The sequence below is a fragment of the Salmo salar genome, chromosome ssa11 (genome assembly GCF_905237065.1).
Source record: "Salmo salar chromosome ssa11, Ssal_v3.1, whole genome shotgun sequence".
NCBI lineage: Eukaryota > Metazoa > Chordata > Actinopteri > Salmoniformes > Salmonidae > Salmo > Salmo salar.
In genome coordinates, this window is record NC_059452.1 from 45,631,680 (window position 1) to 45,649,307 (window position 17,628).

The 17,628-nt window shown below is 43.6% G+C and overlaps 2 protein-coding genes across 2 annotated transcripts in view; one reads left to right on the forward strand and one right to left on the reverse strand.

Moving 5' to 3' along the window:
- tipin (timeless interacting protein) overlaps positions 1–1,923 on the forward strand; it is a 48,299-nt gene extending 46,376 nt beyond the window's left edge. The window contains exons 7-8 of the mRNA XM_045689662.1: positions 503–826; positions 1,094–1,923. Of these exons, the coding sequence (XP_045545618.1) occupies positions 503–826; positions 1,094–1,680 (911 nt within the window). The 3' untranslated portion in view covers positions 1,681–1,923. The remainder of the gene's footprint in view (positions 1–502; positions 827–1,093) is intronic.
- A 1,061-nt stretch (positions 1,924–2,984) lies between these two features.
- Positions 2,985–17,628, reverse strand: part of LOC106599191 (DIS3-like exonuclease 1) — a 59,881-nt gene continuing 45,237 nt past the window's right edge. Inside the window, exons 5-7 of the mRNA XM_045688868.1 lie at positions 4,197–4,368; positions 3,558–3,928; positions 2,985–3,481 (exon numbers count right to left, since the gene is read on the reverse strand). Of these exons, the coding sequence (XP_045544824.1) occupies positions 3,563–3,928; positions 4,197–4,368 (538 nt within the window). The 3' untranslated portion in view covers positions 2,985–3,481; positions 3,558–3,562. The remainder of the gene's footprint in view (positions 3,482–3,557; positions 3,929–4,196; positions 4,369–17,628) is intronic.

A 17,628-nucleotide genomic window follows, 5' to 3' on the forward strand; every position in this document is an offset into this window, starting at 1 on the left:
GTAGTAGTAGTGTCTAGAGGTAGATATGACACAGTCCCAGATCAATAGTAGTGTCTGGAGGTAGATATGACACAGTCCCAGATCAATAGTAGTGTCTGGAGGTAGATATGACACAGTCCCAGATCAATAGTAGTGTCTAGAGGTAGATATGACACAGTCCCAGATCAATAGTAGTGTCTAGAGGTAGATATGACACAGTCCCAGATCAATAGTAGTGTCTAGAGGTAGATATGACACAGTCCCAGATCAATAGTAGTGTCTAGAGGTAGATATGACACAGTCCCAGATCAATAGTAGTAGTGTCTAGAGGTAGATATGACACAGTCCCAGATCAATAGTAGTGTCTAGAGGTAGATATGACACAGTCCCAGATCAATAGTAGTGTCTAGAGGTAGATATGATGTAGTAGTAGATTTGTATTGGTTTCTAGCAGTCATAAACTGATTTTACAAAATGAGATTTGGCATTCAGTATTCTAATTGACCAATCTCCATTGATCCAGGTGAGGACGACGCCGCGGCGTCGACAGACGGACGTGTCGTCAACCATGACGACCCAGACCCGTTTGGAGATGGGGGTTTCGCTGAAGACCCCCCAGGACTGGTCCTCTCTACCCCAGCTGCTGCTCCCTCCCTGTTCCCTTCCTCCCAGGCTGGCCCGGTCCACTCCACCCCAGCCGCTGCTCCCTCCCTGTTCCCTTCCTCCCAGGCTGGCCCGGTCCACTCCACCCCAGCCCCCTCCCTGACAGAGGAACAGCAGAGACGTATAGAACTCAACAAACGGCTTGCCTTAGAGAGGAGACTGGCCCGCATGCAGCAACACACAGGTCAGACACTACGTCACACTCAGTGCAAAACATCTAAACTACCTGACATTGAGCTTGTTGATGAGGATCGGCCTGATCAAGGCACAATCACTAATCTATTTGGGATGCAAGATGGTTTTGTAGATCAGTGATGCACTGAGCCTGGCTTGTTCAGGCTGACCCTCTCAATCACACTGATTGACTTCATGTGCTGCATTGTTGACAATCCAATACATACATTTCCATTTTCCCCTTGATGGAGGACAATAAAGTTTCTCCCTCCCTCAGATGGCTCCCAGGAGGTTACCTCCAGCCAGTCAGCAGACGGACCCTCTACCTCCCAGCCCCAGGAGATGGCCTCCAGCCAGTCAGCAGACGGACCCTCTACCTCCCAGCCCCAGGAGATGGCCTCCAGCCAGTCAGCAGACGGACCCTCTACCTCCCAGCCCCAGGAGATGGCCTCCAGCCAGTCAGCAGACGGACCCTCTACCTCCCAGCCCCAGGAGATGGCCTCCAGCCAGTCAGCAGACGGACCCTCTACCTCCCAGCCCCAGGAGATGGCCTCCAGCCAGTCAGCAGACGGACCCTCTACCTCCCAGCCCCAGGAGATGGCCTCCAGCCAGTCAGCAGACGGACCCTCGACCAGGTCCTCCTCACACCCCTTCCCCAGCCAGCAGCAGCAGCAGCAGGATGGGGAGGATGAAGACCCGGACCAGGGAGACCCAGAGGACAAGGGCCAGAGCAGACCAGACCACCCCAGGGACAGAGCTCTAAACACAGCTTCCCCTGCTGAGGCTGACTCCCTGGTGTGTGAGGGAGCAGTAGCCAGCCCTGTTCCTGAGATGAGCAATGGCAGTGACGACAGCAGCGACTGAGTCACACACAAACACACGGAGGACAGAACCGCTGCCCCCCCCCCCAACATCCATGGCTCCAGCTGTAAGCATACACACTCACCCAGCACTAAGGGACGCTGTCCTCTAGGACTGACAACTCATCTGAGGATGTTTTCTCTCTGTTCAAGTACATTTTCAATGAAGTTTAAACAAATCTAAAACATGGTCATGTGTTGTCAACCATTTTTACTCTTTAATAAATGTTGCCATACGGGCCAAACATCCTGTTGTAGAGCTCATGTCCTGTTTCCTTTCCTTGTTGCTCTTCTGAGCAAAACGCCTCTTCACAACTCACCTGAAAATGCATCACAAGCCGTAGAAAACACATGACGAGCCGTAGAAAACACACGCCGAGCCGTAGAAAACACACGCCGAGCCGTAGAAAACACACGCCGAGCCGTAGAAAACACACGACGAGCCGTAGAAAACACACGACGAGCCGTAGAAAACACACGACGAGCCGTAGAAAACACACGACGAGCCGTAGAAAAAACACGACGAGCCGTAGAAAACACACGACGAGCCGTGTGTGCGTAGAAAACACACGACGAGCCGTGTGTGCGTAGAAAACACACGACGAGCCGTGTGTGCGTAGAAAACACGACGAGCCGTAGAAAAATAAAATAAGTTGCTTTCTACTTGTTTTTTTATAATAGATATCAATCTGACAGACTGATTGGCAGACGGGACAATGTCCTCTCTTCACCAGTCTTGTTGTGTATTATAACCTGTCTGTTGTTCAGATCACTGTCTTGTATTCATGCTTTTATTAAAACCTCTTGTCATCAATTCTTGCCTTTTTCCTGTCCTAAATAAATACAATGTGAACGTATTTACCTGACGCCTTGTGGACATTTGACTCAACAGCATGATACATTTGATCTTCACCCAGATAAATAAACATTTCACTGTTCAACTGTCAGGTTTGGTAATGCACTTTAATTCATTTAAAACATTATACAATGGAAAAGCTTTTCACAAGATACCAACTGCCAAAAATATTCCAAAAATATATTTAGGTTAAAATACAAGACCAGGCTGTACAATGGCATTGTCCCAGTGTCAGGCGTCAGTATAGAGTTCAGTGAAAAAACTATTCTAGATCTCCCTAATGTGTTCAATCAAATACAGAACATCACAAATGTTTGGTCAAAACTGTAGCTGCTTGTTCCTGGTGTTGTTTCTATGGTAACTGTCCTGTTGAGACCAGAGCTGCTGTTTGTTCCTGGTGTTGTTTCCATGGTAACTGTCCTGTTTAGTTTAGACCAGAGCTGCTGTTTATTCCAGATGTTTCTATGGTAACTGTCCTGTTTAGTTTAGACCAGAGCTGCTGCTTGTTTCAGATGTTTCTATGGTAACTGTCCTGTTGAGAGCTGTTCCTGAATCAGTAGGTATTCATGTATATAGTATTACATGCATCCGTCTCATCTCACAACTTCAATCATCTGTTCATTTTCCAAATAAGACTAAAGATGTGCCTAAGTAGAGTTCAGTAACCAAGGTGATAACACCCAGGATGTACAGTAAGATAGTAAGTCCAGAGGGTCTGTCTGCATGCTGGTGAAATCCATGAAAAGCACCACAATCTGATCCTGAGTCAGTGTTAAAGTTTGATGCTGATGTTGACCGGTTACTCTGCCTCCTGCACCTCCTCACTCTTCAACCGCACCCCTCCTCCACAATAATCTGACCCAGAATCAGTGTTAAAGTTTTATGTAGTTCTATGCTGATGTACTGCAGACCAAAGCAGCTGTTCCCAGACCTGTTCCTCCACCACCACCTCATCCATGTTGGTGTATCGCAGGGCTGAGCAGCTGTTCCCAGACCTGTTGTTCCTCCTGTTCCTCCACCACCACCTCATCTATGCTGACGTAGCACAAGCCTGAGCGGCTGCTCCCAGACCACCTCCTGCTCCACAGGCAGCCAGGTCCAGCAAGGCCAGCTCCCTGACCTCCTCCAGGAGAGAGTAGAGGTTGGGACATTTACTCTGTCTGAACTCTCTCTCCTCCTTGGACAGTTTGGGGGCCCGGCCCCTCTTCTCCTCCGCCTGCTGCGAGGCCTCCTCTGCCTGCCGAACCACCTCCTGGACCAGCTGGGACCGGCCCCTAGCCCCCTGGGGCTGGGGGGTCTGGGCCTGAGTCTCGGGGGCCTGGTGGGGCCTGTTGCTGACCACTTCCAGACGGATTGTGTCTGAGTGACAACGTGATGGTTGTACTGAGATACGCACCTGAGGGGAAGAGGGGGGATAGTACTAGCATTAGTATATCTGTAAAGTACTGAAGCCTGAGGAGCACCTGGTTAGACCAATCAGAGGTGTTAAGAGTAGGGCCGAACAAAATCCTGCAGGAAGATCGCTCTCCAGGAGGAACGTGGGCCCCCTCAGGGCCTGTATTCACAAAGCGTCTCAGGGTAGTCCCCCCCCCCTCTTCAAAACTGATCCTATAACAGCACTCCTAGTCTTAAGACACTTTGTAAAGTAATTGAGTACAACTCACGGTGATGTGTTGGAACAGGTTGAAGGTGGAGGTGCCAGCAGCAGTAGTGGTAGTGATGTGGTCCAGGTATCTCTGTAGAGAACCAGTCTGCCAGTCACATCCTCCATCCTGTCTCTCACTCACCACCTGGCCCTCTCTGTTCTTCAGGTACACTGCCCCCTTTAGGCCATACCTGGGAACACATACAGTTGTCAGTGTGTTACAGTACTCTTCTTAATCAACCTATTTATGGATATTGTTTGAGAAATATCTCAACATAAATCACTGTACAGAGTATAGTGATTTCTACTGTATGTTTTTGCTCAGTTCAATGGTAGCCTAGTCTCAGATCTATTTGTGCTGTCTTGTCAACTCCTATGATTTACTGGTTGTCAATGACCATATGAGTTGGTAAGACAGCACCAGCAGATCTGGGACCAGTTCTACTGTTATGACCTTACTGTGGTATGAAGACCAGTTCTACTGTTATAACCTTACTGTGGTATGAAGACCAGTTCTACTGTTATGACCTTACTGTGGTATGAAGACCAGCTCTACTGTTATGACCTTACTGTGGTATGAAGACCAGCTCTACTGTTATGACCTTACTGTGGTATGAAGACCAGCTCTACTGTTATGACCTTACTGTTATGACCTTACTGTGATATGAAGACCAGTTCTACTGTTATGACCTTACTGTGGTATGAAGACCAGCTCTACTGTTATGACCTTACTGTGATATGAAGACCAGCTCTACTGTTATGACTTTACTATTATAACCTTACTGTGGTATGAAGACCAGTTCTACTGTTATGACCTTACTGTGGTATGAAGACCAGCTCTACTGTTATGACCTTACTGTGGTATGAAGACCAGCTCTACTGTTATGACCTTACTGTGGTATGAAGACCAGCTCTACTGTTATGACCTTACTGTGGTATGAAGACCAGCTCTACTGTTATGACCTTACTGTTAACTTACTGTGGTATGAAGACCAGCTCTACTGTTATGACCTTACTGTAACCTAGTGGTATGAAGACCAGCTCTACTGTTATGACCTTACTGTGGTATGAAGACCAGCTCTACTGTTATGACCTTACTGTGGTATGAAGACCAGCTCTACTGTTATGACCTTACTGTGGTATGAAGACCAGCTCTACTGTTATGACCTTACTGTGGTATGAAGACCAGCTCTACTGTTATAACCTTACTGTGGTATGAAGACCAGCTCTACTGTTATGACCTTACTGTGGTATGAAGACCAGCTCTACTGTTATGACCTTACTGTGGTATGAAGACCAGCTCTACTGTTATGACCTTACTGTTATAAACTTACTGTGGTATGAAGACCAGCTCTACTGTTATGACCTTACTGTGGTATGAAGACCAGTTCTACTGTTATGACCTTACTGTGGTATGAAGACCAGCTCTACTGTTATGACCTTACTGTGGTACAAAGACCAGTTCTACTGTTATGACCTTACTGTTATACCTTACTGTGGTATGAAGACCAGCTCTACTGTTATGACCTTACTGTGGTATGAAGACCAGCTCTACTGTTATGACCTTACTGTGGTATGAAGACCAGCTCTACTGTTATAACCTTACTGTGGTATGAAGACCAGCTCTACTGTTATAACCTTACTGTGGTATGAAGACCAGCTCTACTGTTATGACCTTACTGTGGTATGAAGACCAGCTCTACTGTTATGACCTTACTGTGGTATGAAGACCAGCTCTACTGTTATGACCTTACTGTGGTATGAAGACCAGCTCTACTGTTATGACCTTACTGTGGTATGAAGACCAGCTCTACTGTTATGACCTTACTGTGGTATGAAGACCAGCTCTACTGTTATGACCTTACTGTGGTATGAAGACCAGCTCTACTGTTATGACCTTACTGTGGTATGAAGACCAGCTCTACTGTTATGACCTTACTGTGGTATTATGACCTTTTTACTGTTATGACCTTACTGTGGTATGAAGACCAGCTCTACTGTTATGACCTTACTGTGGTATGAGGACCAGCTCTACTGTTATGACCTTACTGTTATGACCTTACTGTGATATGAAGACCAGTTCTACTGTTATGACCTTACTGTGGTATGAAGACCAGCTCTACTGTTATGACCTTACTGTGGTATGAAGACCAGTTCTACTGTTATAACCTTACTGTGGTATGAAGACCAGTTCTACTGTTATAACCTTACTGTGGTCTGAAGACCAGTTCTACTGTTATGACCTTACTGTGGTATGAAGACCAGCTCTACTGTTATGACCTTACTGTGGTATGAAGACCAGCTCTACTGTTATGACCTTACTGTGGTATGAAGACCAGCTCTACTGTTATGACCTTACTGTGGTATGAAGACCAGTTCTACTGTTATGACCTTACTGTGGTATGAAGACCAGCTCTACTGTTATGACCTTACTGTGGTATGAAGACCAGCTCTACTGTTATGACCTTACTGTGGTATGAAGACCAGCTCTACTGTTATGACCTTACTGTGGTATGAAGACCAGTTCTACTGTTATGACCTTACTGTGGTATGAAGACCAGCTCTACTGTTATGACCTTACTGTTATGACCTTACTGTGATATGAAGACCAGCTCTACTGTTATGACCTTACTGTGGTATGAAGACCAGTTCTACTGTTATGACCTTACTGTGGTATGAAGACCAGTTCTACTGTTATAACCTTACTGTTATGACCTTACTGTGGTATGAAGACCAGTTCTACTGTTATAACCTTACTGTGGTATGAAGACCAGCTCTACTGTTATGACCTTACTGTGGTATGAAGACCAGCTCTACTGTTATGAACTTACTGTGGTATGAAGACCAGCTCTACTGTTATGACCTTACTGTGGTATGAAGACTAGCTCTACTGTTATGACCTTACTGTTATAAACTTACTGTGGTATGAAGACCAGCTCTACTGTTATGACCTTACTGTGGTATGAAGACCAGTTCTACTGTTATGACCTTACTGTGGTATGAAGACCAGCTCTACTGTTATGACCTTACTGTGGTATGAAGACCAGCTCTACTGTTATGACCTTACTGTGGTATGAAGACCAGCTCTACTGTTATGACCTTACTGTTATGACCTTACTGTGGTATGAAGACCAGTTCTACTGTTATGACCTTACTGTGGTATGAAGACCAGCTCTACTGTTATGACCTTACTGTGGTATGAAGACCAGTTCTACTGTTATAACCTTACTGTGGTATGAAGACCAGTTCTACTGTTATAACCTTACTGTGGTATGAAGACCAGCTCTACTGTTATGACCTTACTGTGGTATGAAGACCAGCTCTACTGTTATGACCTTACTGTGGTATGAAGACCAGCTCTACTGTTATGACCTTACTGTGGTATGAAGACCAGCTCTACTGTTATGACCTTACTGTGGTATGAAGACCAGCTCTACTGTTATGACCTTACTGTTATGGTATGAAGACCAGCTCTACTGTTATGACCTTACTGTTATAACCTTACTGTGGTATGAAGACCAGCTCTACTGTTATGACCTTACTGTTATAACCTTACTGTGGTATGAAGACCAGCTCTACTGTTATGACCTTACTGTGGTATGAAGACCAGCTCTACTGTTATGACCTTACTGTGGTATGAAGACCAGCTCTACTGTTATGACCTTACTGTGGTATGAAGACCAGCTCTACTGTTATGACCTTACTGTGGTATGAAGACCAGCTCTACTGTTATGACCTTACTGTGGTATGAAGACCAGCTCTACTGTTATGACCTTACTGTGGTATGAAGACTAGCTCTACTGTTATGACCTTACTGTTATAAACTTACTGTGGTATGAAGACCAGCTCTACTGTTATGACCTTACTGTGGTATGAAGACCAGTTCTACTGTTATGACCTTACTGTGGTATGAAGACCAGCTCTACTGTTATGACCTTACTGTGGTATGAAGACCAGCTCTACTGTTATGACCTTACTGTTATGACCTTACTGTGATATGAAGACCAGCTCTACTGTTATGACCTTACTGTGGTATGAAGACCAGCTCTACTGTTATGACCTTACTGTGGTATGAAGACCAGCTCTACTGTTATGACCTTACTGTGGTATGAAGACCAGCTCTACTGTTATAACCTTACTGTGGTATGAAGACCAGCTCTACTGTTATGACCTTACTGTGGTATGAAGACCAGCTCTACTGTTATGACCTTACTGTGGTATGAAGACCAGTTCTACTGTTATGACCTTACTGTGGTATGAAGACCAGCTCTACTGTTATGACCTTACTGTGGTATGAAGACCAGCTCTACTGTTATGACCTTACTGTGGTATGAAGACCAGCTCTACTGTTATGACCTTACTGTGGTATGAAGACCAGCTCTACTGTTATGACCTTACTGTGGTATGAAGACCAGTTCTACTGTTATAACCTTACTGTTATGACCTTACTGTGGTATGAAGACCAGCTCTACTGTTATGACCTTACTGTGGTATGAAGACCAGCTCTACTGTTATGACCTTACTGTGGTATGAAGACCAGCTCTACTGTTATGACCTTACTGTGGTATGAAGACCAGCTCTACTGTTATGACCTTACTGTGGTATGAAGACCAGCTCTACTGTTATGACCTTACTGTGGTATGAAGACCAGCTCTACTGTTATGACCTTACTGTTATGACCTTACTGTGATATGAAGACCAGTTCTACTGTTATGACCTTACTGTGGTATGAAGACCAGCTCTACTGTTATGACCTTACTGTGGTATGAAGACCAGCTCTACTGTTATGACCTTACTGTGGTATGAAGACCAGCTCTACTGTTATGACCTTACTGTGGTATGAAGACTAGCTCTACTGTTATGACCTTACTGTTATAAACTTACTGTGGTATGAAGACCAGCTCTACTGTTATGACCTTACTGTGGTATGAAGACCAGCTCTACTGTTATGACCTTACTGTGGTATGAAGACCAGCTCTACTGTTATGACCTTACTGTGGTATGAAGACCAGCTCTACTGTTATGACCTTACTGTTATGACCTTACTGTGATATGAAGACCAGCTCTACTGTTATGACCTTACTGTGGTATGAAGACCAGCTCTACTGTTATGACCTTACTGTGGTATGAAGACCAGTTCTACTGTTATGACCTTACTGTGGTATGAAGACCAGCTCTACTGTTATAACCTTACTGTGGTATGAAGACCAGCTCTACTGTTATGACCTTACTGTTATAACCTTACTGTGGTATGAAGACCAGCTCTACTGTTATGACCTTACTGTGGTATGAAGACCAGCTCTACTGTTATGACCTTACTGTGGTATGAAGACCAGCTCTACTGTTATGACCTTACTGTGGTATGAAGACCAGCTCTACTGTTATGACCTTACTGTGGTATGAAGACCAGCTCTACTGTTATGACCTTACTGTGGTATGAAGACCAGCTCTACTGTTATGACCTTACTGTGGTATGAAGACCAGCTCTACTGTTATGACCTTACTGTGGTATGAAGACCAGTTCTACTGTTATAACCTTACTGTTATGACCTTACTGTGGTATGAAGACCAGTTCTACTGTTATGACCTTACTGTGGTATGAAGACCAGCTCTACTGTTATGACCTTACTGTGGTATGAAGACCAGCTCTACTGTTATGACCTTACTGTGGTATTATGACCTTACTGTTATGACCTTACTGTGGTATGAAGACCAGCTCTACTGTTATGACCTTACTGTGGTATGAAGACCAGCTCTACTGTTATGACCTTACTGTTATGACCTTACTGTGATATGAAGACCAGTTCTACTGTTATGACCTTACTGTGGTATGAAGACCAGCTCTACTGTTATGACCTTACTGTGGTATGAAGACCAGCTCTACTGTTATAACCTTACTGTGGTATGAAGACCAGTTCTACTGTTATGACCTTACTGTGGTATGAAGACCAGCTCTACTGTTATGACCTTACTGTGGTATGAAGACCAGCTCTACTGTTATGACCTTACTGTGGTATGAAGACCAGCTCTACTGTTATGACCTTACTGTGGTATGAAGACCAGTTCTACTGTTATGACCTTACTGTGGTATGAAGACCAGTTCTACTGTTATGACCTTACTGTGGTATGAAGACCAGCTCTACTGTTATGACCTTACTGTGGTATGAAGACCAGCTCTACTGTTATGACCTTACTGTGGTATGAAGACCAGCTCTACTGTTATGACCTTACTGTGGTATGAAGACCAGCTCTACTGTTATGACCTTACTGTTATGACCTTACTGTGATATGAAGACCAGCTCTACTGTTATGACCTTACTGTGGTATGAAGACCAGCTCTACTGTTATGACCTTACTGTGGTATGAAGACCAGCTCTACTGTTATAACCTTACTGTTATGACCTTACTGTGGTATGAAGACCAGTTCTACTGTTATGACCTTACTGTGGTATGAAGACCAGTTCTACTGTTATAACCTTACTGTGGTATGAAGACCAGCTCTACTGTTATGACCTTACTGTGGTATGAAGACCAGCTCTACTGTTATGACCTTACTGTGGTATGAAGACCAGCTCTACTGTTATGACCTTACTGTGGTATGAAGACTAGCTCTACTGTTATGACCTTACTGTATAAACTTACTGTGGTATGAAGACCAGCTCTACTGTTATGACCTTACTGTGGTATGAAGACCAGTTCTACTGTTATGACCTTACTGTGGTATGAAGACCAGCTCTACTGTTATGACCTTACTGTGGTATGAAGACCAGCTCTACTGTTATGACCTTACTGTGGTATGAAGACCAGCTCTACTGTTATGACCTTACTGTTATGACCTTACTGTGATATGAAGACCAGTTCTACTGTTATGACCTTACTGTGGTATGAAGACCAGCTCTACTGTTATGACCTTACTGTGGTATGAAGACCAGTTCTACTGTTATAACCTTACTGTGGTATGAAGACCAGTTCTACTGTTATGACCTTACTGTGGTATGAAGACCAGCTCTACTGTTATGACCTTACTGTGGTATGAAGACCAGCTCTACTGTTATGACCTTACTGTGGTATGAAGACCAGCTCTACTGTTATGACCTTACTGTGGTATGAAGACCAGCTCTACTGTTATGACCTTACTGTGGTATGAAGACCAGCTCTACTGTTATGACCTTACTGTTATAACCTTACTGTGGTATGAAGACCAGCTCTACTGTTATGACCTTACTGTGGTATGAAGACCAGCTCTACTGTTATGACCTTACTGTGGTATGAAGACCAGCTCTACTGTTATAACCTTACTGTGGTATGAAGACCAGCTCTACTGTTATGACCTTACTGTGGTATGAAGACCAGCTCTACTGTTATGACCTTACTGTGGTATGAAGACCAGCTCTACTGTTATGACCTTACTGTGGTATGAAGACCAGCTCTACTGTTATGACCTTACTGTTATAACTTACTGTGGTATGAAGACCAGCTCTACTGTTATGACCTTACTGTGGTATGAAGACCAGTTCTACTGTTATGACATTACTGTGGTATGAAGACCAGCTCTACTGTTATGACCTTACTGTGGTATGAAGACCAGCTCTACTGTTATGACCTTACTGTATGGTATGAAGACCAGCTCTACTGTTATGACCTTACTGTGGTATGAAGACCAGCTCTACTGTTATGACCTTACTGTGGTATGAAGACCAGCTCTACTGTTATGACCTTACTGTGGTATGAAGACCAGTTCTACTGTTATAACCTTACTGTGGTATGAAGACCAGCTCTACTGTTATGACCTTACTGTTATAACCTTACTGTGGTATGAAGACCAGCTCTACTGTTATGACCTTACTGTGGTATGAAGACCAGCTCTACTGTTATGACCTTACTGTGGTATGAAGACCAGCTCTACTGTTATGACCTTACTGTGGTATGAAGACCAGCTCTACTGTTATGACCTTACTGTGGTATGAAGACCAGCTCTACTGTTATGACCTTACTGTGGTATGAAGACCAGCTCTACTGTTATGACCTTACTGTTATGACCTTACTGTGATATGAAGACCAGCTCTACTGTTATGACCTTACTGTGGTATGAAGACCAGCTCTACTGTTATGACCTTACTGTGGTATGAAGACCAGTTCTACTGTTATAACCTTACTGTGGTATGAAGACCAGTTCTACTGTTATGACCTTACTGTGGTATGAAGACCAGCTCTACTGTTATGACCTTACTGTGGTATGAAGACCAGCTCTACTGTTATGACCTTACTGTGGTATGAAGACCAGCTCTACTGTTATGACCTTACTGTGGTATGAAGACCAGCTCTACTGTTATGACCTTACTGTTATAACCTTACTGTGGTATGAAGACCAGCTCTACTGTTATGACCTTACTGTTATAACCTTACTGTGGTATGAAGACCAGCTCTACTGTTATGACCTTACTGTGGTATGAAGACCAGCTCTACTGTTATGACCTTACTGTGGTATGAAGACCAGTTCTACTGTTATAACCTTACTGTGGTATGAAGACCAGCTCTACTGTTATGACCTTACTGTGGTATGAAGACCAGCTCTACTGTTATGACCTTACTGTGGTATGAAGACCAGCTCTACTGTTATGACCTTACTGTGGTATGAAGACCAGCTCTACTGTTATGACCTTACTGTTATAAACTTACTGTGGTATGAAGACCAGCTCTACTGTTATGACCTTACTGTGGTATGAAGACCAGCTCTACTGTTATGACCTTACTGTGGTATGAAGACCAGCTCTACTGTTATGACCTTACTGTGGTATGAAGACCAGCTCTACTGTTATGACCTTACTGTTATGACCTTACTGTGATATGAAGACCAGATCTACTGTTATGACCTTACTGTGGTATGAAGACCAGCTCTACTGTTATGACCTTACTGTGGTATGAAGACCAGCTCTACTGTTATGACCTTACTGCGGTATGAAGACCAGTTCTACTGTTATAACCTTACTGTGGTATGAAGACCAGCTCTACTGTTATGACCTTACTGTTATAACCTTACTGTGGTATGAAGACCAGCTCTACTGTTATGACCTTACTGTGGTATGAAGACCAGCTCTACTGTTATGACCTTACTGTGGTATGAAGACCAGCTCTACTGTTATGACCTTACTGTGGTATGAAGACCAGCTCTACTGTTATGACCTTACTGTGGTATGAAGACCAGCTCTACTGTTATGACCTTACTGTGGTATGAAGACCAGTTCTACTGTTATGACCTTACTGTGGTATGAAGACCAGCTCTACTGTTATGACCTTACTGTGGTATGAAGACCAGCTCTACTGTTATGACCTTACTGTGGTATGAAGACCAGCTCTACTGTTATGACCTTACTGTGGTATGAAGACCAGCTCTACTGTTATGACCTTACTGTGGTATGAAGACCAGCTCTACTGTTATGACCTTACTGTGGTATGAAGACCAGCTCTACTGTTATGACCTTACTGTGGTATGAAGACCAGCTCTACTGTTATGACCTTACTGTGGTATGAAGACCAGCTCTACTGTTATGACCTTACTGTGGTATGAAGACCAGCTCTACTGTTATGACCTTACTGTGGTATGAAGACCAGCTCTACTGTTATGACCTTACTGTGGTATGAAGACCAGCTCTACTGTTATGACCTTACTGTGGTATGAAGACCAGCTCTACTGTTATGACCTTACTGTGGTATGAATACCAGCTCTACTGTTATGACCTTACTGTGGTATGAAGACCAGCTCTACTGTTATGACCTTACTGTGGTATGAAGACCAGCTCTACTGTTATGACCTTACTGTGGTATGAAGACCAGCTCTACTGTTATGACCTTACTGTGGTATGAAGACCAGCTCTACTGTTATGACCTTACTGTTATGACCTTACTGTGGTATGAAGACCAGCTCTACTGTTATGACCTTACTGTGGTATGAAGACCAGCTCTACTGTTATGACCTTACTGTGGTATGAAGACCAGCTCTACTGTTATAACCTTACTGTGGTATGAAGACCAGCTCTACTGTTATGACCTTACTGTTATAACCTTACTGTGGTATGAAGACCAGCTCTACTGTTATGACCTTACTGTGGTATGAAGACCAGCTCTACTGTTATGACCTTACTGTGGTATGAAGACCAGCTCTACTGTTATGACCTTACTGTGGTATGAAGACCAGCTCTACTGTTATGACCTTACTGTGGTATGAAGACCAGCTCTACTGTTATGACCTTACTGTGGTATGAAGACCAGCTCTACTGTTATGACCTTACTGTTATGACCTTACTGTGATATGAAGACCAGTTCTACTGTTATGACCTTACTGTGGTATGAAGACCAGCTCTACTGTTATGACCTTACTTTGGTATGAAGACCAGTTCTACTGTTATAACCTTACTGTGGTATGAAGACCAGCTCTACTGTTATGACCTTACTGTGGTATGAAGACCAGCTCTACTGTTATGACCTTACTGTGGTATGAAGACCAGCTCTACTGTTATGACCTTACTGTGGTATGAAGACCAGCTCTACTGTTATGACCTTACTGTGGTATGAAGACCAGCTCTACTGTTATGACCTTACTGTTATAACCTTACTGTGGTATGAAGACCAGCTCTACTGTTATGACCTTACTGTTATAACCTTACTGTGGTATGAAGACCAGCTCTACTGTTATGACCTTACTGTGGTATGAAGACCAGCTCTACTGTTATGACCTTACTGTGGTATGAAGACCAGCTCTACTGTTATAACCTTACTGTGGTATGAAGACCAGCTCTACTGTTATGACCTTACTGTGGTATGAAGACCAGCTCTACTGTTATGACCTTACTGTGGTATGAAGACCAGCTCTACTGTTATGACCTTACTGTGGTATGAAGACTAGCTCTACTGTTATGACCTTACTGTTATAAACTTACTGTGGTATGAAGACCAGCTCTACTGTTATGACCTTACTGTGGTATGAAGACCAGTTCTACTGTTATGACCTTACTGTGGTATGAAGACCAGCTCTACTGTTATGACCTTACTGTGGTATGAAGACCAGCTCTACTGTTATGACCTTACTGTTATGACCTTACTGTGATATGAATACCAGTTCTACTGTTATGACCTTACTGTGGTATGAAGACCAGCTCTACTGTTATGACCTTACTGTGGTATGAAGACCAGCTCTACTGTTATGACCTTACTGCGGTATGAAGACCAGTTCTACTGTTATAACCTTACTGTGGTATGAAGACCAGCTCTACTGTTATGACCTTACTGTTATAACCTTACTGTGGTATGAAGACCAGCTCTACTGTTATGACCTTACTGTGGTATGAAGACCAGTTCTACTGTTATGACCTTACTGTGGTATGAAGACCAGCTCTACTGTTATGACCTTACTGTGGTATGAAGACCAGCTCTACTGTTATGACCTTACTGTGGTATGAAGACCAGCTCTACTGTTATGACCTTACTGTGGTATGAAGACCAGCTCTACTGTTATGACCTTACTGTGGTATGAAGACCAGCTCTACTGTTATGACCTTACTGTGGTATGAAGACCAGCTCTACTGTTATGACCTTACTGTGGTATGAAGACCAGCTCTACTGTTATGACCTTACTGTGGTATGAAGACCGGCTCTACTGTTATGACCTTACTGTGGTATGAAGACCAGCTCTACTGTTATGACCTTACTGTGGTATGAAGACCAGCTCTACTGTTATGACCTTACTGTGGTATGAAGACCAGCTCTACTGTTATGACCTTACTGTGGTATGAAGACCAGCTCTACTGTTATGACCTTACTGTGGTATGAAGACCAGTTCTACTGTTATGACCTTACTGTGGTATGAAGACCAGCTCTACTGTTATGACCTTACTGTGGTATGAAGACCAGCTCTACTGTTATGACCTTACTGTGGTATGAAGACCAGCTCTACTGTTATGACCTTACTGTGGTATGAAGACCAGCTCTACTGTTATGACCTTACTGTGGTATGAAGACCAGCTCTACTGTTATGACCTTACTGTGGTATGAAGACCAGCTCTACTGTTATGACCTTACTGTGGTATGAAGACCAGCTCTACTGTTATGACCTTACTGTGGTATGAAGACCAGCTCTACTGTTATGACCTTACTGTTATGACCTTACTGTGATATGAAGACCAGCTCTACTGTTATGACCTTACTGTGGTATGAAGACCAGCTCTACTGTTATGACCTTACTGTGGTATGAAGACCAGTTCTACTGTTATAACCTTACTGTGGTATGAAGACCAGCTCTACTGTTATGACCTTACTGTGGTATGAAGACCAGCTCTACTGTTATGACCTTACTGTGGTATGAAGACCAGCTCTACTGTTATGACCTTACTGTGGTATGAAGACCAGCTCTACTGTTATGACCTTACTGTTATGGTATGAAGACCAGCTCTACTGTTATGACCTTACTGTTATAACCTTACTGTGGTATGAAGACCAGCTCTACTGTTATGACCTTACTGTGGTATGAAGACCAGCTCTACTGTTATGACCTTACTGTGGTATGAAGACCAGCTCTACTGTTATGACCTTACTGTGGTATGAAGACCAGTTCTACTGTTATGACCTTACTGTGGTATGAAGACCAGCTCTACTGTTATGACCTTACTGTGGTATGAAGACCAGCTCTACTGTTATGACCTTACTGTGGTATGAAGACCAGCTCTAATGTTATGACCTTACTGTTATAACCTTACTGTGGTATGAAGACCAGCTCTACTGTTATGACCTTACTGTGGTATGAAGACCAGTTCTACTGTTATGACCTTACTGTGGTATGAAGACCAGTTCTACTATTATGACCTTACTGTGGTATGAAGACCAGTTCTACTGTTGTGACCTTACTGTGTTATGAAGACCAGCTCTACTGTTATGACCTTACTGTGGTATGAAGACCAGCTCTACTGTTATGACCTTACTGTGGTATGAAGACCAGTTCTACTGTTATGACCTTACTGTGGTATGAAGACCAGCTCTACTGTTATGACCTTACTGTTATGACCTTACTGTTATGACCTTACTGTGATATGAAGACCAGCTCTACTGTTATGACCTTACTGTGGTATGAAGACCAGTTCTACTGTTATGACCTTACTGTGGTATGAAGACCAGTTCTACTGTTATAACCTTACTGTTATGACCTTACTGTGGTATGAAGACCAGCTCTACCTTTATGACCTTACTGTGGTATGAAGACCAGCTCTACTGTTATAACCTTACTGTGGTATGAAGACCAGCTCTACTGTTATGACCTTACTGTGGTATGAAGACCAGCTCTACTGTTATGACCTTACTGTGGTATGAAGACCAGCTCTACTGTTATGACCTTACTGTGGTATGAAGACCAGCTCTACTGTTATGACCTTACTGTTATAAACTTACTGTGGTATGAAGACCAG